The following is a 26,001-nucleotide window of genomic DNA, read 5'->3' on the forward strand; positions in this document are numbered from 1 at the left end:
GTTCAAGAAGTTTGAAATAATTTATGGGTAGGATGATTCTAGTCAAAGGTCTTTTTAAGTGGCAGGGAAATCTGCTGTTCCTGGTGACTGACAGATCTATTTCTGCATACAAACTGCAACTAGAACATCATACTTGATCTATGAACTGTGCTTAAATAGAAGAATATTGCAAATGAGAGTTCCTTGTATTCATGAATATGTTTAAGATTTGCCAAATAGATAAGAAATCCTTCCTTTTTTTTTGTTCCTATAGATGGACAAGCAAAATAATCCAGATAAAACCCAGTATTCAGTCATCTGAGTGTGTTTTAGTTAGACTCTGAACTTCTGTCTTAGTTTAAAAACATAATGGTTGTGAGAATTTTATCTAGAAAAATAATGTTTTAATGAAACATAGTTTCATGATCCTATGTTACAATATAATTCTTCAGTGAATGGTTCAGAAAAATACTATGCAATGTGTATGAGGATTATAAATAAAGAATGAATTTTATTTAAGGTATTTATTAATAAATGCAAACCTTTCCTTTTGAAGGGAGCAAGTATATCGGAAATAAAGAAACAGTACCGTGCACTATCCCTAAAATACCATCCAGATAAAGGAGGAGATGAAGTTATGTTCATGAGGATTGCTAAGGCCTATGCAGCGTAAGTTTCTTTTTTGCCTATGAAAAAAAGGGAATCACAGTATTGTGGGCAGAACAGCCTTTACAGTAAGAGCAAGGAGGGTGCAAGCAGGCAGGAAGAAATGTGTTCAGATATGTAACAAAAGTCAAAACACGTCTTCCTGCAGTGAGTATTTGCTTTGTATGAGTTAGAAAGGATAATTTGTTTTGCACCTGTCAGAATACTGTTAGTTCTTTGTGATAACTTTTATGTCAGCTAGGAAAAGTGTTTCCAGCAGAACACATATTAAATCTTAAAGATGACAAAGAGCAAAATGGGTGTTGTGGTTTTTAACCAACCGACTCCGTTACAGCAGTTTTGAAGCGATGCTTAGAAAGTATGTTTACTGTTTGTTTCACCTGTTGGTAAAGCCAAAGAGTAAAAGACAGTACTTTAACTGTTCCATCCAATGAAAAGGATGTTTTCATTCTGAATCCTTTTTCTCTCAGCTTGCCCCTATCCCTTTCCAGTTATGCTTGCCATACAGTCCTGATTTTTTACTTGGTGACTGTTTGATAATTCCTGTATAGTTCTTAAAAGCTGAGTCCTTGAATCTGCTTTTCCTCTAGAGTATTTTTTGGTCTTATTTCTTACAGCATTTTTATTTATTTAATACCTGAGAGATGTCTAATATAAGAATTTGGTATAAAGGAAATCAAAATACAGGCATTTCAATACACAGTTCAATCAATACCAGTGGGATTCCTGTTACTGGTGTCTCTAATGCACTCACTGTCAGGATGCTGATGGGAAGGCATGTGTGGCTTGAAACCAGCAGGAGCCCATTGCTCTCTACAGAATCCTAGTTGTCTGGTTTTTATACTCTGGTGGACTGCGCCAGGTATTTACTCCCCTCATGCTGATGTCTCAAACTTGAGACATTCACAGTTTTTTTATGCACTCAAAGAGAAATGTTTATGCCACCAGTTGATCCCCTCATCCGTTGATAGGTTTTTTTATGTAAAACAAAGGCCACCTTTGTGTCCTCTGTGCTGAGGTGGAGTCAGCTTCTCTGCAGCAGCTGTGCTGAGTCACTGTGGTCACAGCATGTCACTCTTGCCCATTGCCTCTGAGACTTCTTCAGTTACTGGGATTTATTGAGTCAGTCACATCATCAGGGAACCTAGGAAGTGATGATTTCTGCCTTGAAGTCAATTGTGTGTGTGGTTAACCTTACTGATGGAGAGTCCTGTTTGGGAAGAGGTGGGAAGGAGAACCAATCATGCTCAATTGAGCAGTTTGGAAATCATACTTTTTGCTTAAACACATCTGTATCACTTTGAAAATCTCTTCAGTTGGAAATTCTGGTATGCCTTTTTGAACTTGTGAAGCATGTAAATTACTTGCTTTACAAGCCAGTACTCAAACACTTGGTGCTGCAGTTTGATAGTTCAAACACTAGTGCATGGGCTGTGGCAGAGGTGTATTGTGAGGTAAACATTGGTGAAGTTCCTTAGCCTGATGTCTTGAAAGACTATAAAAGCTGCCCATTTGGTGAGTCTGCTTGTCAACAAATGGGGGACTTAGAAGTGATCAGGGGAGGCCTGACTTCTTCACTGGGTTTCTTATATGAGATAAAATCTTTCATACAGTGAAGCCAGGTGTTCTGTGTTCTGTTTTCTAAAGCAGCATTCTTCCTTAGTAACAGGGATTCTGTCAAGGTGGCACACAATTGCCAAAAACCTGTCATTACTGAACAGGCACAGAAACTGTAAGATTTAGGAGGTGGTATCTTATTTAATGAGAGAGTATTAAAATATGAAACTTGGGAGTTGCAGGGGAAAAAACCCAACAAAACCAAACACGGGCTGTCAAAGGCTAAAGGTCTAGAATAAGATCAAGACCCATATGGACTACTTCTGATCAATCTTCCATATTTACCTTCCTCCCAAAAAATAAGATAAATTTCAACCTCTTTCTTTCAAATTTTTCTGTGCTGTAACCTGGCATCAAGAAATACTGTGTGCTGATGGGTGTGCAGTCACTGTCATGAAAGGGAGATGTGATTGTGCATTCTCCTGCATGGGCATCTTCTGTGCCTGATTTCCTGTCAGAGTCCTTAAAGAATTTGCTTCTCTGTCAAGGAGGTATACAGCAGTACTGTTTCCTATTAGATTTCATAAAAATACCAGAAGCTGTTTAGATTTCCAAACCAACTCTAAAGGATGGTGTGACTGCCACATTTTAAAGTTTCTGTTTGTTAATGGTTTAGAGAAATGTCTTCTGCATTAACTTAATATCTCTTCTTGTAACTAGCTTAACTGATGAAGAGTCACGAAAAAACTGGGAAGAATTTGGTAATCCAGATGGACCACAAGGTAACAATTATGAATGACAGAGGTTCTGTAAGCACTGCTCATTGAGATGTGTAATATCTGATCAGTCAATTAGAAGTTAGAGCTTTATATAAAAACTTTCTCCTGTGATTAAAGCAACACATCTGACCAGTTCTTTGCTTGTGAAACTGGTTCTGGGGGTGGTGGCAGGGAAAGGCAAGAAAGAGTTTGCTTTACACTTCTTGAACTTTTTATTATGGTAAGAAGAGAAGAATTGTTTTAGTCAGCTTCAGTAAGTATCTAGGGAGACTTGCCAATATTAATGGAGGTATAAGCAAAAAATAAAATACTGCTTATCAGAAACTTGTCGATTTTAAACATTTCTTGGTATTTATGATTAAATACTAGAGATGTATATTGAAAAATTAACAGTTTGCCATAGTGCAATAAACACACTTTGAAAGGATGTACAAGGGGTTATTGTTTCTGGGCAGGTTACTACATGAAAATAATCCTGGTGATGGTGTGTTAAAGTTTTACAGTAGGTGATCCAAACAAAATGAATTTAAGACTGAAATTTAATAATTTTTTTCCCTACTTGCAGTTGTATGAATTGTTGTAAAACACCTTTGTGATTGTTTAAGTGGCCTACTAAGGAAAAATGTTGCCTATTTCTAGCTGATACTCATTACAGACAAAATGGAAATCTGCCATTTGTTAAGGCAAGTTATACAACATATCTGTGTAGAATGAGTTACAGCCAGATTGGAAATAAATGGAATTTGTAACTTAATTCTGAAGTTACAGGATGACATGAGGGTACTCTGTCATCTGTGCTGTAAATTCTTCTTCTGAATTAAATCCACCCAACATAGGACATTAATTTATAAGTTAAAAAAGCCAACCCTAGCCCTTGAACTGGTGTTTCAAAGAAATAAAAATCTTTTCTCTTCCTTCAAAAAAACATCTTTGCCACTATATCACGGTCTGACAAAGGCATTTCTAATGGACTAAGGCGGTGGATCAGCTTCTTTAAACACTGTGTTTTATAGCATAACAGATTTCTATCAACTCCTAGCTTCTGGTACTTCTTTGCTTGGCAAGTAAGAGGTCTCTATCCCTCTTGCTACAAAACACAGATAAAATCTTTCTTCAGAAATGCTGTCACAATATCAGTAAAATGGTACTATAAATTTTAATAGCTTTGCTAGGACCTTTCTGGATACTAAATTGTTTTTCACATCCATAAGCTACTCACTTAGTGTTGACAAGGCATAGGATTTGAAGTTAGGCAGTTGTGTCAGTGTCCTTGAATGGACCTGAAGCTGGTCAAAAGAAAACTCAGCTAAAACTTGGGAAGGCACAAACATCCTTGGTTGGTTTAGTGATTGTATTCACAAACCTAAGAGACTTTGGATTCCCAGAGGGCAAAATGAAAGGATTTTTTGGCAGGGTAGCAGCTCGTACTGTGGGCGTTAAGCCTCCTGCTCTTCTGAAAACTCCACCTCAGACTTCAGTGGAAGTGGAATTCTCTGCTTTATTTCTAGACCTCTTGTTATTGTTTGAGACATTTGAAGAGTGGGAGAAATCCCTGAACTATTCTCTCTCTCTCCTCTATTCTCTAACCTTGTTCCACATTAAAGTGTGAGGGGCTTTCTAATTTAGTGAAATTTATCTTCTCTGTATTTACACATCTGTGGTGTAAAACATGTACCCAAGCTCTTTATTTACAGTTCTGTACAGACAAAGGATAGATACAGTCCCTCATAGAGGGATTTTCTGGGCTGAGATGAAGCACATCTGGGGTTAGACATGCCCAACCAAGTTCAGTGTGGTACATCCCACCCTCTGTGCCCAGCACAGAAGAACAGGGAGCAGCATTCCTCTCTATCCAGCTGAGGCAGTGTGAGGCCAGAGGCAGGCAAACAAGGGCTTTTTGTATTTGCATGACTTGCTGCTTTACTAAAAGTAAATGCAAAATCACTCAAAGAGTGTTTACAAGCAGGTGAGGGAGATCTGAAGAATATAAAGATAGTCTACTAAAAGTGCCTTATGATTAAAGCCCATTTCCCCATGCTGTTTGCTGGTGCTTCAGCTCAGTGGACATGAGTGGGGGCAAGGAGACTCTCAGACCAGAAGAGAAAGAGCTTTTTACTGAACTGCTTCTGTTCCTGGAACAATTTAAGGCTACAATCCTAAAGGTCAAAAATATTGTAGCAAACTGAAATTTACTCCATTAGTAAAAGACAGACTTTTAATAGATTGTTCTAAAAATCCATAATCATTAACAGATTAGAGTCTGGAGATCTTCCTTCTCCAGGGCAAGGCATTTCCTGTAACTTAATGTGGTAAATTCACTGGGTATCATCTGGTTGAACTCCTAAGGCTGAGGTGTGGTCAGGCTTGTCAGATGTTTGATTGGAGACTCAAGGAATAGTAATTTTCAACCTAGAGAAGTCACATTAGGCTTGTGGGTAACAACTGTTTATCTGAATTGATGGCTGTCACAGTCTGTTGGAGATGGCATCGGTGTAGTGCCTAACTACAGAGGGATCCTAGCCCATCCTTATTTAAGGCATTGCTCCTCATGGATAACTGCTAGTACTAAGGAAAACATGTTTTTCTTTTAAGCAGGTCCTAGAAATCGATGAAGTCTTACTTTCTTTTCTTTCCCCCATTGGCTTCATGGAACTTTTAGTATTGGGATAGATAGTGTTTGCAAAATTTAATTTATTACCACTTGTGTCTGAAAAGCTATTTAATGCTACTCTCTATTCAGATCTGTATATTTGAGATGTTAGAGAATCATGTCTTCTGTTTTCTGTAGCCTAACTTCTTTTGAATTAGAGAATGTTCCTCTTTCTTTCTTACCAGTCACACAGAAATTTGAACTGACAGGGGGTTTTGTGTGTACAGTTTACAGCTTAGAACATTTTCTTAGAGGGACAAACCAATAGAACTATCCATAGAAGTAATTTGCTCAGACCATTTTCTTGCAGTTCATTTGCTTACTTAACTATATGTATTTAAACTGCTGAAAACTCTGCAATGCAAAACTCACAAAACTTCCAATTGTTTATATATGTAGAAATAAATCTTGCCTATCTATTTCACTGCAATATGTTAAGCTAAAATACTTGGTATTTCAGGTGTTGGATTTAAGTCCTGTTATTGCATACTTGGCGTATTTCTAATTTGTTGCTTGATTTTGCTGTATTTGTTAAAATTTTGCTTATTGAAGTAATAAACATGAGTGAGTTTATTGTGGGTTAGTGTTTTTTGTTTTTTTGTTAGTCATAATGTGACTTTAAAAATGTTTCTCAGTATTTTATAGTGAACTTATTTTCTTTCATCCTACAGCTACAAGCTTCGGTATAGCTTTGCCAGCTTGGATTGTGGATCAGAAAAATTCAATTTTGGTGAGTCAGCTTACTTAGCTCAAGATTTTAAGGTGAACTTTCAAGTGTTTTTGAAAAAAAAAATTGCTTAATACTGCACATTTTCAGTCAAAACACATTAATACCTTGCTCCAAGTGAACATCTTTGAAGCAAATTTCAGGAGTTGTGAGTGTTAGAGTAGCTTAAATCTAACCTTTGAGAATGAAGTATGAATATGTTTGGATGGATCTCATTCCAATGACAATGAGGTTCTACTGTGGTCACCCCTGCTACAAAATGTGTGTTCACTCTTGCAAGGAAACACAGAGCTGCGTGCTGGGTTTCTCCAGTTCCATTTGGTTTGCTAGTGATGCTCTAATCACACAGCATCTAAATGTTCTTCCTGTTGTATTTGTTGCTGTAAGGTGTTTTTCTTAACCACTTGATTACTTTTGATGTCTGTCCACTGCATCACAGTCTTGCTGCCAACTTTTTATTTATTAAAGAAACTGACCTGTGACAGTGTGTGAATCATTTAAATTGATTAATATGTGAATCACACTAAACTGACACTCCTTATTTAAGCCCTATCTAGTTATATTACTTGTAAGTTGATCTTCAGAAATAATTACACTATTATGCAGTAGGCTTGTGATAATTTTTAGTAAGCTTGTGGTCGTACTACTTGATTATTTTAGAATAAAGATTAAACAAGAGTGGTATTAAGTAGCCACAGTATCTAATACAGTATGTTTTCTATTTTTTCTGTAGGTGTTGTTTGTATATGGATTAGCATTTATGGTTATTCTTCCAGTTGTTGTGGTAAGTAGTATCTGATATTCTGCTCTCTGTAACCAAGTTGTAAAAAAGGCTGTCTTAGAGTTCTCATTCTTAGCTTTCATAGAGAGTGCAAGTGAGCTGTTTTTAAAAAGGTGGTGTTTCACTGTGAAAAAAGTGTAGCTGCTGTAGAGTTTCCAGAAAAATGTAGTGCCATGATAGAGAGGAGACTCCAGGGAAAATACTGGCTATCACAAGAATTATTAAGTTACGTAATTTGTCTTGTAGCTTCTTTCTCAAGAAAATTATTGAGGTGATGAGCTCAAGAGGATATTCAGGGGTGCTATAGTAAAGACTGAGATGTCTCTAGCTGGTGGTGCTAGAATGATTACTGCAGGTGCAGCAGGTGCTTGATCTGGTTTTTCCTGCCTGCCTTTGTTTAAATAGCTTCAGTTTTTATTGATCTTCTGTACACCATGAGATGTCTGCCCTTGACATTGCAATATGTGAGGAATCAATTGGTAGGTGAGTGTTATTTCAGGGCTTGGGTTTGCCCTAAAGTTTTGCTTTTAAACAATTTTCCTTACCCAGTGATTGTGCATTTGGGGTGTGGCATGAAGCAAGACTTAGAGAACTGACACCAAAAGGCCCTCATGTTCTTGAAAGGTAGATTTTAATTTGAAAAAGTGTCCTGAGGTCTTAGCAGCTGCTTGCATCAGTGTGTGCAGAGACTCAAGAGAGACATTATTCCTTCCCTTTGAGGGAAGACAACTTTGAGTCTTTCTGTGCAATTGGAAATTTAGTTTAGAAGATTAAATATGCTGACTTCAACAAATGGTTGAATAAAAAGTCTAAAATCAAGGATGCATATTTTTTTCATGCCTTTCCTTTTAGGATTCAGTTGATGCTTTTTTGTATACAGATACTTTTAATGACTTACACCAGGTTTATCATAGCTCAAGTGAAAGGAAAACTACCTTGCTCTTGGTACAAACAAATGTTCTGAGCACAGAAAAAAATTTCTGCCTCTTCTTGCCCCATACCAGATGTAGACTTGTATGTTCAGACTTGTCACTGTAAATTTCTTTTATAAGTCAGCGAAGAGGAATAGTCATTTTTATGGAGCATGTTATTTTATCATTTCATTTGAAAGTAGACATACAAGATAATTCATGCCTTTAATGGGCCTGTTTCTCTTTCATGAATCAATAAAGAAGGCAAACTTAACTGCAGTGTAGTCATCCTATGTTTGATGGGCATCTAAAATAAAGTAAGGCTACTTCCACCCTTTGAATCCAGATTAATGAAAAAGGACAATATTGATAAATAGTTCTTTCCAGACTTCCTCTGACCTAAATAATGTCCTGTACATGAGGCAAGAGACAGGAGCTGTATCTGCAGAAGCAGTTAGGGCAGCCTTTTTCATGTAGGTTTGGACTGGCTAGGTACATTTTTCTTCCAATACCTGTACTTGTACAAATGTTTGATAGCTGTGGGATTATAATTAATTTTTAATGCAGAAAAACATTGTAGAAAGCTGTGTAATATACTGTGTCAGCTTTCATCTATTCACAGATGAATCAAATGTAATTCATTAAAAAAATTATTGGAGCCACTCCTTGAATATTTCCCAAATAATTAAGTAGATTGCAGAATTCTTTCCATAGTGGGGGAATTCACTATTATGAAACTAATAGTAGTAAGCATCACTTATCAGTGAAGAGCAACAAGCAGTAAAGTAGTTAATAAATTTCACAGTAGATAGAAGAGTATCTTCAATGTGTTTTCTTATGTTAAATGAGCTTTGGTTACAGGGAGGAGTTTATGAACAGATTGCAGTTTATAACCCAGCACACCATTTTTCTGAAAATATATTAGAGAGTACAATCACTGTAGAGTGAGTTCTGTAATTTGAGTCACTGGGTGTAATGCTAATTAGGCAATTATCAGTGTGTTGCTCTTCTTCTGTCAACCTGAAGGTGCATGGCTTAATTCTGAAAATTTACAGTGAGGGCCACCTCCAGATTCCTCTTCTGAAAAGCATTTTGTGGTCAGGTGACTTAAATCACAGTTTTGCAAATTTTCTCATAGTGAAAGAAATCTTTCTTCTTGGTTTGGTCTTGGCCTGCCTAAACTAGATTTGAATGCTGAGTTGCTCTGTAAGGAGTTACCACATCATATACAGCAAGTGGTAAATTGAGTGAATTTTCTGTTTAGTGGATTTATTAAAACAACACCAGAAATAAACCAAGCAATGTATATGTGTGCAGGTGTTTGTGCTGGGGAAAATGTCTCTAGGCTAGAGGTCATTTAAAAATGTTTAATGTTAGATTCTCTCAGATGAATTTATCAGTGTGCTTTTAAAGTTTGTGTCAGCAAATATATTTTTGTTCCCCTCTCCTTTTTGAAATTCAGTTCCCCTCAACATACATGATATCAGTTGGGCTGAGTTACCTGGTTGTTGACGGACACGAGGTCATGCAGTATGGCTGTTTTGATGCTTCCTTGTAGCTGACATCAGTCTGTTCCTGTTGAATATTTCAGGGTTCCTGGTGGTACCGATCAATACGATACAGTGGAGATCAGATTCTCATTCGGACAACTCAAATATATACATACTTTGTCTATAAAACCCGGAACATGGACATGAAACGTAAGTATAAGGCATCTTCAGCTGTAGGTGTGTTCCTCTGGGAGTGTCAGTCTGCTGACATTAAATTACTTCTGTTTTTTAGGCCTTAATTAGCTAAAAGTAATGCTTCTGGTTCCTTTAGAGTGTTTTTAACACTTAATTCTGTTGCAAGTGAAGAATACTCTGTAAAAAATAAATGTTTGGTAGAGGGATATATTTATGTCTATCTATACATGAAAAAAAAAAAAGAAAGAAAAAGGGGTATTGTATGTTGGGAAAAACATGCTAACCTGCCTGTAGCCCTCAGTTGCCAGTAGGGGCAAACCTCTGTGTGTTTTCTTCTGTTAGTGTAAAAAAACTAGCTTTGGAATTTTTAGGGGCTTCATAAAATTTTTGTATGCATAAAAAATGCAATAGCCTTTCTTGTTTTTAGATGTTAGAATAGAGAGCTAAATTTCTGTTAAAAAATTGCTATCAATTTTATGTTACTTTGTTACTTGTTTGTAGCTTTCAATATGCTTCCTTTTCTTGTCTACTCCCTGATTTTAAAGGACTCCCTCCCATTTTTTTGGAGAAAACTGTAGGTGTACTTTGTTGCTGCAAAATTGTATCTTACAGTTTGGAGACTGGAATGAGCCTGAGGAATTGCCACAGTACTACTTAGTTCTAGATAGGATTTAACTCGATTGAATGCTCAGAGCAATTGAAAAACAGAATAGAGGAACCCCAAAACCTTCTAAAAAAAGGATTCATAAATATATTTTCTTACTTCTTTGAATTGCACTGTTTTTTGCTTTAAATTTGCTGGAAGATTGCTGAAATCTGCTCCTGATCCATCCTTGTCCTACAGAGCAGAAATGCTTTGCAGATCATCCAAGTGGTGTAGGGCATAAGAGTATGGAAAGATGTTACCCTTTGATTCACAGGACACATGTGTGTGGCATTAGTTCAGACTGTTTTATACTCTTTTGTCTCACTCTTACGCTTTTTTCTATCTCCAGCTAGGTGAGAAAAGAGAGAGTAGGTGAGACTTTAGAAGTTTAGGGAGATCACTTTATTTTTTCAGACTTGTTTATAACAATAATTTGTTTCATATTGAATCTTGCTTAGAACCCAGCTTTGAGGCTTGCCTTGTCCCTCCTAAAGATTGGTTGAAAAGTGAACTCTAGGTTTAAGTGGCCTTATTTAAGGACTTGACACTTTTAGGTAGTTTCAGGATCAGAGGCAGGTCAGTTTTTTCTACTGAGGTCTGTAGTGCAGTCTGAATGAAAACTGAGGTGCAGCTGAGGTGGCTTAGACAAACCACACAGTGATCAGGTAAGGCTTTTGCTTGGTTGTGAATTCCACTGTAGTGTGGTATATCAGTGCCAGCAAATGTAATCAAACCAGGCTAGGAAAATGATGAGATAAATCTGCATGGCTTGCCTTGTTTTAAGGTATTTTTTCAAGCTTCAGAACAAACAAACTTTCAGAATCTCCTTTCCTGGAGATTTTCAGTTGTTGATTTTAAATAATGGGAAGATATTTATAGTCATCTGAAAGTCTTCAATATACTGTGTTGAGGAAGTGAATAGATAATTGAGCATAGAAATGAAAATTGGTGCTCAGGGAACTTGACTCATTGTTACTAGTCTGAATTCACTGGGCACTGCAGGTAGGCAAAAATAACTTTGACTTGCTCATAAGAGCACTTGCTCAAAATATAAGAAGGAAGCTTGAGTAACTACTGCTAAAAAAGTTATTTTAACTAGAGCAAATGATTGTGTGAGCTCTCTCTGATTGTCTGTGGCTGAGGGGTCTGGTATGTTCATGAGCAGGAAGCTCACAAGGGGACTAAAATATCCAGTTGTCTAGGGCTTTCATTTTAATTACACTACAGAATGTTTTGTGGTAACATGGATTTTCCTAATCACATTAAGAATAGAGTGGTCCATCATCTTTGTGCAATTTGTTTGTAGGATTATTTATTGGACTGCTTTTCTCATAATTACAGTAATTTTTTTGGTGAATTTTCAATGCTGACTGAGCAGAAAATGGAGCTGAAATTTTATCCTTCCTGCCTCCCTCTTCCATACACATTGTGGTACTGGTGCAGGCATGTGGGCTGCTGAGAGGAATGATTCTGTGAGCATGCAGAAGTGGTCAAACTGCTGTGCAGTGATGTCTGCTAGTCCTAATGAAGTCTAATTATGTTCTTTTCAAGACATTAAGTGTCAAATGCTGGGCTTCATACCATGCGAAACTGAGCCTTGAATCATCTCTTTTGTTTTGTGCCAGACATTGATTCCTGCCTCCTTGCCCTGTGGCAGTAGTAACCGATCCATTAAGTAGAGGACATGGATATTCATGGTTGTTGAGGCAGGAACAGAAATAAGTTTTATGGCTGAAGGTTCTGAAGAAATCAGTTGGTGGCTTAGGATGTTGACATTTTCTTTGTCTGACTCCAATTATCTTTGCAGGGCTTATCATGGTATTAGCAGGGGCATCTGAATTTGATCCTCAGTACAACAAAGATGCGACGAGCAGACCAGCAGACAACATTCAGATACCTCAGGTCAGTCATGTCCAGAGGTGTTTTAACTGACCCCATCAAGGGAAGAGGGAGGTGATGCTTCTGGGGGACCAGCTGACAGAATTCAAGTTCTTCAGACATTAACTTTGTAGTGAGGCAACTGTATCCCTTCAGAAATAGGAGTTGGAAGCTAGACTTGATTTAAACTTTTTTAAAAGATAAGATAGCATTAATGATGCTAATGCTTATTTTAAATTGAATTGGTTTAGTATATAGGCTGCTGTATTGGACTTTTAGGGAGGGGTAAAGTAAATAGGAAATTAGAGTGTTAATCCTTAAAAATTTTGAGAATTGATATAAAGAGGTGATCACCATTTGATGTTCTTTTAAATTGTTAACACAAATCTGGTTGAGTGCGTTGCCAGTAAAATAAAATTATTATCTGATGTCTGAATTAGTAATGTCTTTAAATATCATGGAGATTCCTCTGTGAATATCTGTTCCCCTCTGATTACCTTTTATATTCATTTCCATTCAGTGTTTCCAGTGACATCAGAGATGCCATAAATGCATACTGTGGCAAGTAATTTTTACTAGCAGAGTATTAGAAAGTCTTATTTCTCAGAAACTAATGCTTTGATTTAAGAAGTTTAAAACATAGTATACAAAATGCTCCAATAAAAATGTTTTGAGTTGGCAAAAAGAGGAGGAAATAGTATCACAGATTTAACCTTTGCATGCGCACAGTTGAGTTTTCATGTTTTAAATGTGACCTAAATGTAAGAGTCAGTCTATTTTCTTTTATTTAATTTTCTTTGTCTCTTTTACAAATTCTTTATCCTGTTGTGGACTTTGAGTAGAAGATGGAATTGCAGTAAAGTGGGGGTTTTCAGCACTGAGAGCAAAAGGCTGGAAAAGACCTTGAGCAGTGGTTCTTTCATCCATGCTGTTGCCAGCATTGGCATTCTGCAAGGCCTTTTACATTTAATCATTCATTATTTAAAAAGCAGTCAAGCCTTCTGTAACCATATCCTGCTGAGAAGCTGTTCCAGAACTTGCTGTTCTAGTGATTAGGAGTCTTGTTTGTGACCAATTTGTATCCAATTTTTATCATCACTATTCTGGAGTCTAAACTATTCTTGCTGTGTATATCCTTATGCATCTGTAGACACAAGCAATAGCCCATTAGTCATCTTTTTGTCTTTATTTTGCTTAACTAGAAAAACTGCTGTCTTTCATTCTCTCTTTTCCAAAAGTCTCATTTTACTTCTCCTGCTGTGTACTGAACAGGGTACTGTTCCCAGCTGATAGATTTCTAAATTTTACATTATTTTTTATCTGCTTAGAATTGTCCACAGCATTCTATGTTAAGTCTTAACAGTGCCTTAGTTGGTGGCACTACTGTTCCTGTATTTCTGCAGGAATGACTTTCAGCATAACCTTTTCCACAGCTGTTTTATATGGTGGTTTAGTACAACTGGAGGGGGATCAGTAAATTTTCAGAATTTCCCCATCTTTGTTTTCCAGCTAACAGGTTCCCATCTTCAAGCTGCTGTTCTTGTTAGTATGCAAGTGCATGACTTTGCATTTTATGACATTTTGTTCCCTTTCTAAAGGTCCAGTACTCAGTGTCATCTGTGTTTTTTTCTGACTATATGGCAGAACAATTCACTGAAGCATCAACACAGAAGAGTATTGCTAATAATTTCTGCTAGGGTATCCTGCTTTTGGGGCCATGATCATTGTTCCCATTTTTCACAAAATCCTCTTTTCTAACTTTTACTGCTCTTGATCTGGGGTTACACCAGGATGTGCTTATAAGAAGCTTCTTACAAGTTTCTTATAAGCACAGAGTCAGATCTTTTTTTGAAGTGTGGGGAAAGACTGGTTGGTGTAGCTTAGCTGTTGATACCCAAAGTTCTCTTTTTGTCCTTTTGAGCTTAAAAAGTGAAGCTTCTGGGCCATGTACTAATGCTACTTCATCTGAGCTACTGTTACTCAGACTTGTTTGCGCTGTGGGTCTTGGTCCTGTGGGGAACAGGAAAGGTCATCCTGAGTAAAGAACACTGGTTTTTTCAAGATGGTGTGGTTTATAAAGAAGTTAAAATACTTGATGTTCAGCCTACCAGGGATTTCAGGCTTGTAAACCTCCTCCCTGTTTTACCTGAAATTATTCCTAGGGAAGTTTGCTGTGTCTTAGATGGGGGAAAGGTCTCAAGGGGATGCTGTTGCTTGTGCATATTAAGTTCAATGACTTAGAAATATGGTGGAATCTAGTAAACCTTGGCAATAAAATCAGATATTAAAATATTTCTGTCAATACAAATTTACTTAATACTACATAAGACAAGTTGATTGCATGCAAATCTTTGCAACCACCCCTTTGCACATTGAAAAAAGATTTATAAAGACACTTTTAAACTTTTATGAGCTGGGTTTTGAATAAAAATGGCTAATGTTCATCTCTACAGAAATTTCCAAGGAAAAGTTACTTAAACTCTTACTTTTGTGAGCATGCTTTTTTTTCCCTTGTGAACTCTTCTCCTGTATTTGCTTGTATTTTGCAATAAAATACCTGTTTAACTGTTTTATTTTAGCTAATCAGAGAAATTGGTGGCATAAACTTAAAGAAGAATGAGCCTCCTCTCACCTACCCTTACAGTCTGAAAGCCAGAGTTCTGCTGTTGACCCACCTTGCCCGGATGCAAGTTCCTGAGGTCCTTGAAGAAGGTAATGGCTTCTCCCCTAATCGGTTATACCTGGAAACAGAGCAAGATGCTGCTTTATTATTATGATGCAAGCATTGCTGAATGCTGCAGTACTTTTGATTCTTATCCTATAAAGAGTTGAATGGATCTCTGCTCAATAGTCTCTATGCAAGCCGCTTGGTTATTCAACTTTAATGGCCCTTTAGAGCATTTATTCAGCATTTCCTCACTCTCCTGACAGCCCTGCAATACTGATATTTTACTCTTTTAAGCTTTTGGCTGCAAATATAGCTTAGATAAATTGTTTTTGATTTTTGTAATAGAATAAAAAGTTAAACATGAAGTATATTTGCTTTTCAGAGCAAAGAAATCCAGGATCAGCATAATCTTGATCTCTATAGCATTTCTATGTGTATTTATTTTTGGAGGTTTTTAGCCCACTATATGAAGCAAAGATGACAAGATTAGAACTTTAAATATCAGTTACCTGTGAGCTTTGGTGTGTGTTTTGGAATTTTTAATACTTTTAAATATTGAAACAAAAGTGTTTCTAAATGCATTTCTTAAGTTTCATCCATGAAAGCCATAGTTCCAGGCTGACCAGCAAAGTTCAGATGTTCTACATTTTAATGGAAATTTAAAAAAAAACAAACACAAAGCAACAAACCAGGGAAAATGCTTTGCTTCAAATTTTTCAGTTCCTTTTAGAAGAAAAATAATCAGTTTTAAAAAGTCATGAAAAATATATCATCTTTCTTTTCCTTTGTTACTGTTTGTACTTAGAATTTCACAGAACTGCATTCAAAAAAAGTTGACACATTGCAAATCATGTTTTTTGCAAAACTGGTGTTTCACTTAAAATTAAAAATCCTGGTTTTAACCTGTGATTACCTAAAGAATGTGATTTTTAATATGACTGGTAAATTGTCATCCTGTTACTTCTTTTTAGATGGATCTAATAAATTCTGTTTCATTTGGTGTGGGAGCTGGTATACAAAATTTGTTTTCTCTTAGCACTTTCATTTTCCTAGTTTTTTAAATATGTCAGTGAGAATAAAGTGGCATTTTCATAACACAAGGATGAATAGCAGTCAAGACCATGCCATTAAATGGTCCAGTTTATGTAAACTGATTGTTTTTCCTAAAAGTAGTACAGCATAATTGCAGCCAGTTGCATCTTGCAGATCAGCAGTTTATCCTTAAGAAGAGTCCTGCACTACTTCAGGAAATGATTAATGTGATCTGCCAACTAATAATAATGGCTCGAAGCAGGGAAGGTAAGAAAAGAAACTGTATAATTAAAACCAGTAAATATGTTTCTTCACTGTGATACTTCATAAAGTCTTTGGTTCTTGTGGGAGACTTAACCTGTGATATTTGGAAATGCCTAAATGCACTGCTGCTCTTTTTGTAATGAGAGAATTCTCTGTTTTGAGGATTGAAATGCTGCTGCTGCCTAGCTCTGCTCTGAAATCCTGAGTCTGTGTCCTGCCTGTAATTTTTGCAATTAAAGTTTCTCCTTAACTGCAATTGAAAACCTTTTTTTGAAGATGTGGTTCATTTTCAGTAGCAAAGCATTTAGTGCAAGACTTGTGTTCTTTCCATTTGCACTTCTACAATTTTTTCTCTCCTGTTATGAGTGCCTCTTGTATTTTAGATCATTTCTTTGCCATTATTTCTTTGTATTTTGCTCATATTTCTCCATATCACAATTCTGTGTTCTTTAGCCTGCTATGTAGTTTTATTCTGAAATTGTAGGGGCAGGTGCTTAGCTGTATGTCTTGCCATAGAAATTATAATTTAATTGAAATATAATATTTAAGCATTTTTTTCCACTGTAAACAGGCAGTTACTCAGAAGATGGTTCCTTGCAGTGTAAGGAAGCAAAGACTTAGATATCATTACTTTTTTGCACCAAACATAATCAAGGCATTTTTTTATGTCAAACTGGTCACTCTTTTTTTGTTATCAAACAATAATTACTGGTTGATCTTCACTAGACCAAAACTCCTTTAATGAGCATTGATAGCCTCCTAGTAAGAATGGTTTTGGGAAAGATATTTCCCAGAACTATGCAAAGTGGTGCTGGAAATTGTGCTCCATAACAAAATAAAGTGTGAGAGAGGATGTGAGCAGATAAGGATGTTGTGTGCTAGCTTAGATTATTTTTTCTTTAAATTTGGATAGTGTTGATAAAAAATACCTGAACCTCTGTGATACTGTAAAGTACTTCAAAGCTCTGAAATATACATAGGCCATCTAAAAATGTGTGTATTAGTCAACTAGCAAATAGTTGTTTTCTCTTGTGCAAAATGAAACCAAAATAACACAGGCGGAAGCTTTTTTTACGCAACAGAACTGGAAGTCTTTGAGAAATGAGAAACACTTAGAGTACTTCTTGTAAAAGCTGAAATAAGATACTGATCAGAGTGCATTATATACCATTATATACTTCGCAACCTAAATGACCTTCAGGTAGCTGTATTCTTTTCCTCTAGTTCTGAATATACACAGACATACTTTCTTAATTTGACAGTAAAATAAATATTTATAGATGCATTGTTCTTAATAAGTTGCTCTCAAGTTCCCAGAACTTTAGATTTTAACTTAAATTAAAATAAAAGGAGACAGTATTTTGAAATACAGTGGTGTAAACTAATTTTCTATTAGCATGTAAAATGGTTATTTATAAACCAAATCTGAACAACCTCTACCACTAATTTCCAGGGATTATCATTATCTCTCCTGGCCTCAATCAGTTTGTGAAAGCTGAAGAGAATTTAATAATGACATATCTATCATTATATACAGTAGAAATTATTTCCCTAGATTTAGGAAAAAAGTAGGTATGTATCATAGGTATAGTTGAGGACTTGTCTGGTATTTCTGTAACAGCTTTTCTTAAAATTATTTCCAAAGTTTGAAAGTGGTGGTAGCCAGAAATTTGTACCAAACAATCAAACATTTCCTCTTGCTTCCATGCCAGTGCTCTCAGCACATGGTGTTAAGGAGAAGGTGGTACCCAACAGTCTTTGGTCTAAAGTGAAGTCACTGCTTTTACAACTTACTATTTATTTAGCAAATCTAATGCATTGACCCTATTTTTGATGACTGTGCCTGCAGAGAGAACTGTGTTGCCCTGGGAAACAACTGGAAAATGTAAAGGTGGCATTGGTTTGGTTTTGTGTTGTATTTTTTTAAGATGAATAAAATTGAACTTAGGTATTGAAATTTTTAAGAAACTGCTTTGCTTAAGTTTATATTTGTCACCATAATTTTAAGTGACTTAAAACTTAACTGCAGTTGGTTTTGGGGCTAGTTCTAATTTTCACTTAGATCTAACTTGACACAGTACATAAAAGGATCACATGCTCCAATTAGTCATAGATTTTCATCAGTCCTGGCTCTATGAATGTACAAAGGCAATGGCATGTGTTAATACTATCTAAAGAAATATTTTGGGGACAAATCATACTTTGTGAAACCTAAATTGATAGTGGCATGTGAAGTCTCATTTTGTGCTGCATTCCTGTCTTTCAAATATTCTGAAATGTTTTTGTTACTATTAGGAGCTTAAAAATGTCTACAGCAATTTATGCTTACCTTGTAATCAGGTCTTTTGGAGAAAGACACTTGATAGGAATCTTCTCAAGCTTGGCACTTTGCTTTGCTTTGTGGCATCCATTGCTTGCATCCATTGTTCTGGGGCTATTGAGCTGATACCTGAGAACCAGCAGGTGTAAATTATTTTCATGGCTTCCTGGAGATCATCCTTAAATATGATTAGTAGATAGCTGCCTTGCCAAGTGAGGTGTTTGCTGCCAAAAACATGGGAGGTGCTCCAGTAAGTGCCTGCAGAAGTTAGGCATGTGTTCAGCTGTCCAGTCAAAGCACATTCTTTAATTCAGGTTGGAAGCTGCAGTGTAATGAAGAGGTTGTGACTTGACCCAGTTGTATGCCAGACCTTGCCAAGCAACTAAAATTTGCATTTACATTTGGGATTGACTACTTCAATGTCATATGGTGGGTTGAAACTGAAAGCGGGTGGTTTTGGATAAGAAACACCGCTTGTGAGGGTGGGGAGGCAGAGAAGCTTTGGATGCCCCATCCTTGGAAGTGTTCAAGGCTAGTTTGGATGAGACTTTGAGCAACTTGGTCTAGTGGAAGGTGTCCCTACCCAAGGCAGGGGGTTGGAACTAGATGGTATTTGAGGTCAATGCAAACTATTCTATGATTCTTTATTTTTGGTCAATTTAATAACCTTACATTAGAGGTCGTGTTGCATTGTGCAATTTGACAATCAGAAGCTGTCAAAACAGGTACAGCAATGGCATTAATTTTATGGTAGGGGCATTTGGGGGATGTTAAAAGCTATGGTGTCCTCAAGTCCACTCTCAGGGAACATAAAGACCTGTGTTCTTCTCAGGAAACCAAGATTATACTTTCCAACTTTAAAACATTTTTCTACTGTCATATGGATGATGAGTCAGTCCTTTAAAAAAGAGAATATTTTCTACTCTGACTAGTGCTCTGTAGTCTCAAAGCTCTAGGTGAATTTCCTGCAAAAGACAGTTTGTCAGAGATTATTTAGGATTCTTTTATTGACTTGGTTTGCAGTGTGTTTTTTTAACTTAAAAAAAAAAAGTCCTGTGACTTTCCTTAGCAGCAGCAGCCAAAAAAATTACAGGGGAAGTGGAAGCTGAGAAAGATGTAAAGTAAATGTAGTGTTACTTGGTTGGGACATTAATCTTTCCATTACTATTTTTTTTTAAAGGTCAGAGTTACATATTTCTTAGTTACCTGTGTGTCTAGCCAGGTAGTTCCATTTTTATGGTATATTTCTCTTTGCGTTGCATATAATTGTCACACGTCCTTCCATGTAATTTGATTTGATAGCTGATGATATTTATATCTTGGTGTAATTTGTAGCTAGGTATAATTAGTGAAGAAAGACAATTTGAAGAGCAGAGGGGCAGCTGAAGCAGAAGGAACAGTGATCTACCATGTGCAGTTACTATGCCCTCATAGCTCCTTAGAATCTGCAGCAAGATAAGAAGTGATCTGAAATGAGTTCTCTAAACAGGATTTATGAGAAGTTTTATTTATGAATGAATGGTTGTCATACAAAGTTATATTGCAGTTTGTGTCTGCTTTGCTTTTTCATTTCTTTGCAGATGTGTTGAGTATTAATAATTGCTAAGTGAGGTTTTTTGTTTTTTGTTTTCTTTTGCTCTGTTCTGGCTAAGACTTATTTCTCCTTGTGTACTTTATAATAATTTTAATTATGAGTGTAGGTCTATTTGTACATTAAAATATGAAAAAAATGATAGGTAATTTCTATAAGAAAAGTCAAATAGACACCCCTTTTAACCAATAAGTTTATTTATAAATAAGTCATGCATTTGATATTCTTACAGCTCTCCTTACTGTCTTCTAACATAAAATAATATGCTCTGCTTAGCTTCGATTATATAGTTTTCTTCTTGCATGTGATAGGCTGCTACATATATGCTCGTTTCTGAAGATGGAAATATTATAAATAATGTATTGTAAAAGATTAATATTTCATGATAAATTATAATAAATGGTACAATAAACATGTTATACACACACATACATAAAACATACAAATATAAAATAAGTTTCTTTTGATGCTACATTTTTAAAAACTGAATTGGTGAAATTTTTGTCTATAATAATTACATAGATACATTGTGCAGTTGTTCCCTCAGACAATGTTAGTGTTCAGCTGTGACATCCTAAATAGAGGGAGGAAAATGTCTGCTGTTCTGTGTGGCTGGAGTGAGAGTAAAAAGTCTGCCTAGTTAATTATACTGAACATTTTAAGATGTCTCTTTCTTTTGCTTGGTGGACTGGAAGCAAGGTTTTCTGTAATACAAGTATACATTAGAAAAGTATAAGAAGAAAAAAAATTAAAAATTATGTTGTTTGTTTCATTCTCCCCAAGAAAGGGAGTTCCGTGCTCCATCTTTGGGATCTTTGGAAAATTGTATGAAGCTTTCCCAGATGACAGTCCAGGGACTTCAGCAGTTCAAGTCTCCCCTTTTACAGCTGCCTCACATTGAAGAGGACAATCTGAGAAGAGTTTCCAATCATAAAAAGGTATAAGAATACAAATGATACTTGGTAACCTCTTAAAATGCTATATGCTACTTTTACCTATTTGTGGCTAAGGAAGCGAGGCCGTGAATTAACTAAGAGAATAAAAATAGATTTATTTTTAAGGAACTCAATACAATACTTCCTAGATGTTCTGTCTGCTTTGGTTTTTGAAAATTCCATCTCAATTAGGAGGTGGGAATTAGGATCAGGGATCTGTTAATATCTATTTAATACTCTTCCAGAATGTGTCTGGAATATCCTACTGGGACTTTTTTTTCGTGGGGGGGGGGGGTGGGGGCTTGTTTGACTTCACATTGTTCTTAATGTACTTTGGTAGAAAATATATTTGGAAGCTTACACAGAGGAGTTCATAAAAGAAAAAAAAAATCATTTACTGTGGGAGGCATTTCAGGTTTTGTGATCCTTTGTGTGAAAAAGTGTGTCTCATAAAGCTTTTGCTCCTAATGTAGCTGGGTAACTGTTGGGATTTGTAGAATTTACGGATGAAAAAGAATAGTCTTGTCTCAATATCTGCATGTGTTTCTTCACTCTGTTTCACCAATTGTCTCTGCATTTCAACCTGCTTGAGTCTAGTGTATCTTCTGGGAATGCCAGAAACAGCCCCTTGCTTCTGCTAGAATCTTGACTTTTCTGATAGTTTTATTACAGTGGGTAATTTGGAAGAATCTTGAAAATATTCTTTTTATCTGATGGAATTTTTGTTTCACTTTAACTACTGCCTTAGGGGGTGTTTAAATGCTTCTGTGTTAGTGTCAAGACTAAGAATTCTAGGTATTGCTTTTTTTTAATCCTCTCTGAAGATGCTTGTTCATGAAATATTCAAGTAGTCATATCCTTTGGATGAAGTAAAATATTCTCTTAGAGGTATCATTAAAGACTTACTTTTTAAATCTAGCCTTAAACTACAGGGAACAGATGAGGAAATAAGCAATTTTAGATGTATTTTTTGACATGTGCATTGTAGCTAAGTGAAAAACAAATAATTTGGCTATGTTATAATCTCACCTCTGTTTGCTCTGAAAGAGTGGGAAAATCCCAGTTTTTTAGGCTAGTATGACAGGATCACATGTGTTGAGTTCTTCAAAAATACAGTGCTCTAGATTGGCAGTATGATCAGTCTACCTGGATGCATTAAATTGTTTTTAGTAAAGTACATGCATTTATAATGGTGAGGTAATAATTTGTGTTTGTTTTAGCCTTCTAGCTCTGCTCTGCAAATCTTAGAAGGTGTGGATTTAGATTTGTGGGCAGTTCAGTACAAAAAAAACCCCTAAACTTGTATTTGGTTGATTCTGCTAATGTAAATCTGGAAGCACTTAGGTATTCTATCTAAATAAAAACCCCTATTAGTGAGATTTCTTAGCTCAACTTTCTGAAAAACCTGGCTGAAATAACAATTTTATAAGAAACTATAAACAACCATTTCTAAGGGGTGACATACTGAGGAACACACCAGTGTTCAAAGCAGTTCTGTTTAGTAGGTTTGAGTGCAGCCTCTTTGGTTTATTGTTTCTCAAAACATATGCTTGCTAGTTTCCAAAGTGTGGGGTTTTTTATAAGAACAAATGTAATGGTGTGTATGTATTAGTAATGTGGCAACAGTCATGTATTATGAAGAGCTGATTTATGGGCTATGTTCTGTGCCATCATGGGACTTCCTTTCTTCTTTTTTTCAGTATAAAATCAAAAGTATTCAGGATTTGGTGAGTTTGAAAGGCTCAGATCGTCGCAATTTACTGCACTTTCTAGAAGATAAGAAATATGAAGAAGTTATGGCTGTCCTTGGCAGCTTTCCATATGTTACTATGGATATAAAACCACAGGGTGAGTGGGAGGTCCTTTTGTTCTGTGTATGTCACTCTTCTGACATTTTGATAGTCTGCTGGCAGTAAGCTTTTGGAGGATGCTGAAAAACAACTCACTATGTGACCTGGAAATTACATGTTTCTTTGAAGGGGTGGCTTCTTGTATATGGGAGATACAGTCTGAGGAGATAAAATACATTGAAACATTCCATGTATTCCCAAGCCAGCAGTAGTTTCTCATACAGGAGCTTAGCTGAAATTTTGTCTTTCAGTTTTAATATTTCATGAGTGATGTGGAATTTTGGTTGAAATACCACTTTTATTAGCTATCTTAAACAGTTACACTTATTCCAGAATTTATGCTCAGCTTTCTTCAGCATACAGGTTCCTTTCCTTAGCATTTGTGAGGTTCCTCTGGGGTTCCTTTGTGATAATCCTGGTTTTTATATCTGGCAGAATTTGTTCAAGCTATGCTTTGCTACGTTTTGTGTGCACTATTTCAGTGAATGTATAATGCTCTCCTCTCTGAAGATTTGGGGTATTGTAAGCAATTCCTGTTAGACAGACTTTGCAGTGGGAACTGAATGGGTTCTGCGGTCTCCTTTTCTTTGTAGAAGATTAGTGCTAGTAAATGTGTGATATCTGAAAGTCTGTTCTAATTCTTGTTTCTGGTTTATATTTTCATTGTGATAGCAATGATTGCATTCAAAATGTGATATGCTTTGTTTGGGGAGCCTGATTGTAATTTGGCTTATATGTAGTCCCCTGTGAGAAGCAAATGTTAGAAGAAATATCTGTTAAGGAAGCAAATGTCTGCTAATTTTGGTGTTTCTGAATGTTATTTGTGTTGTTCTGTTTATTTTTTTTAACAAATAAACAGAAAATTGTATGTTGTTGTAGCTTAGGTTTGTATACGGTCTTGTTAATCTGCTTAAAATTCAATCTTGAAGTACCTCCCCATATTATTACCAATGTTTTCCTGCCTGCAGTCTTCATTTGTCACACAGCTGCACTCAAGTGTGGTGTGAAGGATTAAGCCGTGCAGATGCTTTTCTGTGTAGCTCAGTATTGCCATTATATAAAATATATATCTAAGACAACTGAATAGTAAAACTGCTTTCACAGGGAGGGACTAGAGGGGAATAAATAAAATGTCTACACTGGAATAAAACTCTATTCCTCTCCTACCTGAGACATTCTCCATTTTATAGGTTGGAGGTATAAACTCCTCAGTGGCTCCCCTGTGGGGTTTGTTTAACGTTTCAGTTAAACTAATCATTGCTGTTCTTTTATTTTCCTTTGCCTTCTCCTTAAAAAATAATTAAATGCATGATTGTTAATGTGGCATTGAAATTGAGTTGTTAATAATATGAAAGTCAGGAAAATGAAAATTATGATTCCCAGAACAAATATAACAGGGTCCCTCTGGTCATGTGTGATATTTCATGTTTCTGAAGTTTTATGCTTTAATATATAATGCACAATATTACAGGGTTATGGTTCCCACAGCAGCCATAACATTGAGTTTTCCAACTTTCATGCAATTAAAATTTCAAACTCATTGTTGAGTTTTATAGGTTGCTGAATCACCAGCTCTCGTTCTGATAGTATAGTTGAAATTGTAAGAGACTTATTAAATAATACTTTTAAGATATTTTTTGTTAAAAATTCTGGAATTTGAATGCTTACATTTGGTAATAGCAGAAGCAATGTTTAATGGAGAAAAAGTCTTTAAGGAAGTCTAATAGATGTGTTGTTTTTCTTTTTGCACTAGTTTTGGATGATGAAGACAGCAACAACATCACAGTAGGCTCTCTTGTCACTGTTCTGGTCACACTAACAAGGCAGACCATGGCAGTAAGTATTAAGAATACTTGTCCTTTCATGGTAGCTGTGGGTGTACACTAGTAAAAAGGCATTTCTGGTTGTTTTGTAAACATAACTGTGAGGTTAAGATTTGAAATTGAGAACTTGTGCTCTTAATCCGTCCTTATGGTCTTGTTTCTGAATAAGAAAGTTTTCCTGGAATAAAATCAAGGTTCAGTCTGACCCATTGCAGTTGTCTAGGGAACGGTAAAAGAATATGGCAAGTGATATTGCTCTGAGGTTTGTAAACAACAGGAAAAGAGACATTCAGAAACTTGAACTAAAATAAAAGATTCACTCAAATCCTCGGGACAGTGTTTGATTTTGCTTTATGTGGGCTCATAATGTTACAAATCTCTTGGGTGTTTTAAAAAGAAACGCAGTCCAGTGGAATGCAGAATATGCATAACTTAATATAAAGGAGGTACACCAGTGTGACATGAACAGTGTGGCATAACCAAAACAATGCTATACCCTAGCAGTTAAACTTCTGACTTGTGCCTATTTTCAAGCTTAAAATGCATTAATGGCTTTCTTTGAACAAAAAACTTTAATACACAGAACCTAAACAAGCTTTGATACATCAAAGACTACAATGTCAATTTTTGCATCTGTACTTATGACATAATTGTCTAAGTAAACAGAAGGTCTGAGTTACACCTCTAAGTTACCAAGCCTGAGTATTGTAGGTGAGATCAGACTATTGAAGCTAGTTCAGCAGAAAGTCTGTATATATGAGATCCATGTGCTTATGCTGTGGGTACAGTAGGTAGAAAGTAAAAGCACTGTATCATTATGCTGGAATTGCAAAAAGGAAATGGCAAAGAAAACTGAAAATTATGAAATTATGAGGATATTGAACTGTGCTTAGAAACTAAAATGTCTAACAGCATATAGAAGATTCATTTAAGATGCTTCCTCTGTGACCTCCACTAGGCAGTCTGGCATAGAAACAAGAGCTAGCCTTTTGTACGATGCATGTTTTTTGTGGTGGTATTTCCTATTTGCCATCTTTATATACAACAGCTCCTTGTGACTATTTTGTTTGGGTGGTTTTTTTTTTAATGGCATATAGTATATTTTGAAGAAAGAAATGCCGTTAAAAAATCCATTGACAGAGAGGTGTCTCAATCTACAGTATACTAACATTGTGTTGTGTCTTAACATTTCACATTTCTGGTTTGATTTGTTGTTCTGTGTCCCTGAGTAGCAGAGCAGCTGTTGAAGTTTCTAATGC

The 26,001-nt window shown here is 36.1% G+C and overlaps 1 protein-coding gene across 1 annotated transcript in view; it reads left to right on the top strand.

Moving 5' to 3' along the window:
- The window catches only part of SEC63 (SEC63 homolog, protein translocation regulator), a 53,688-nt gene that overhangs the window by 17,765 nt on the left and 9,922 nt on the right, over positions 1–26,001 (top strand). The window contains exons 4-14 of the mRNA XM_066547137.1: positions 536–648; positions 2,923–2,984; positions 6,303–6,361; positions 7,092–7,142; positions 9,642–9,750; positions 12,189–12,283; positions 14,839–14,971; positions 16,134–16,226; positions 20,918–21,072; positions 22,770–22,917; positions 24,673–24,755. Of these exons, the coding sequence (XP_066403234.1) occupies positions 536–648; positions 2,923–2,984; positions 6,303–6,361; positions 7,092–7,142; positions 9,642–9,750; positions 12,189–12,283; positions 14,839–14,971; positions 16,134–16,226; positions 20,918–21,072; positions 22,770–22,917; positions 24,673–24,755 (1,101 nt within the window). The remainder of the gene's footprint in view (positions 1–535; positions 649–2,922; positions 2,985–6,302; positions 6,362–7,091; positions 7,143–9,641; positions 9,751–12,188; positions 12,284–14,838; positions 14,972–16,133; positions 16,227–20,917; positions 21,073–22,769; positions 22,918–24,672; positions 24,756–26,001) is intronic.

Source organism: Molothrus aeneus, chromosome 3, assembly GCF_037042795.1.
Source record: "Molothrus aeneus isolate 106 chromosome 3, BPBGC_Maene_1.0, whole genome shotgun sequence".
Classification (NCBI taxonomy): domain Eukaryota; kingdom Metazoa; phylum Chordata; class Aves; order Passeriformes; family Icteridae; genus Molothrus; species Molothrus aeneus.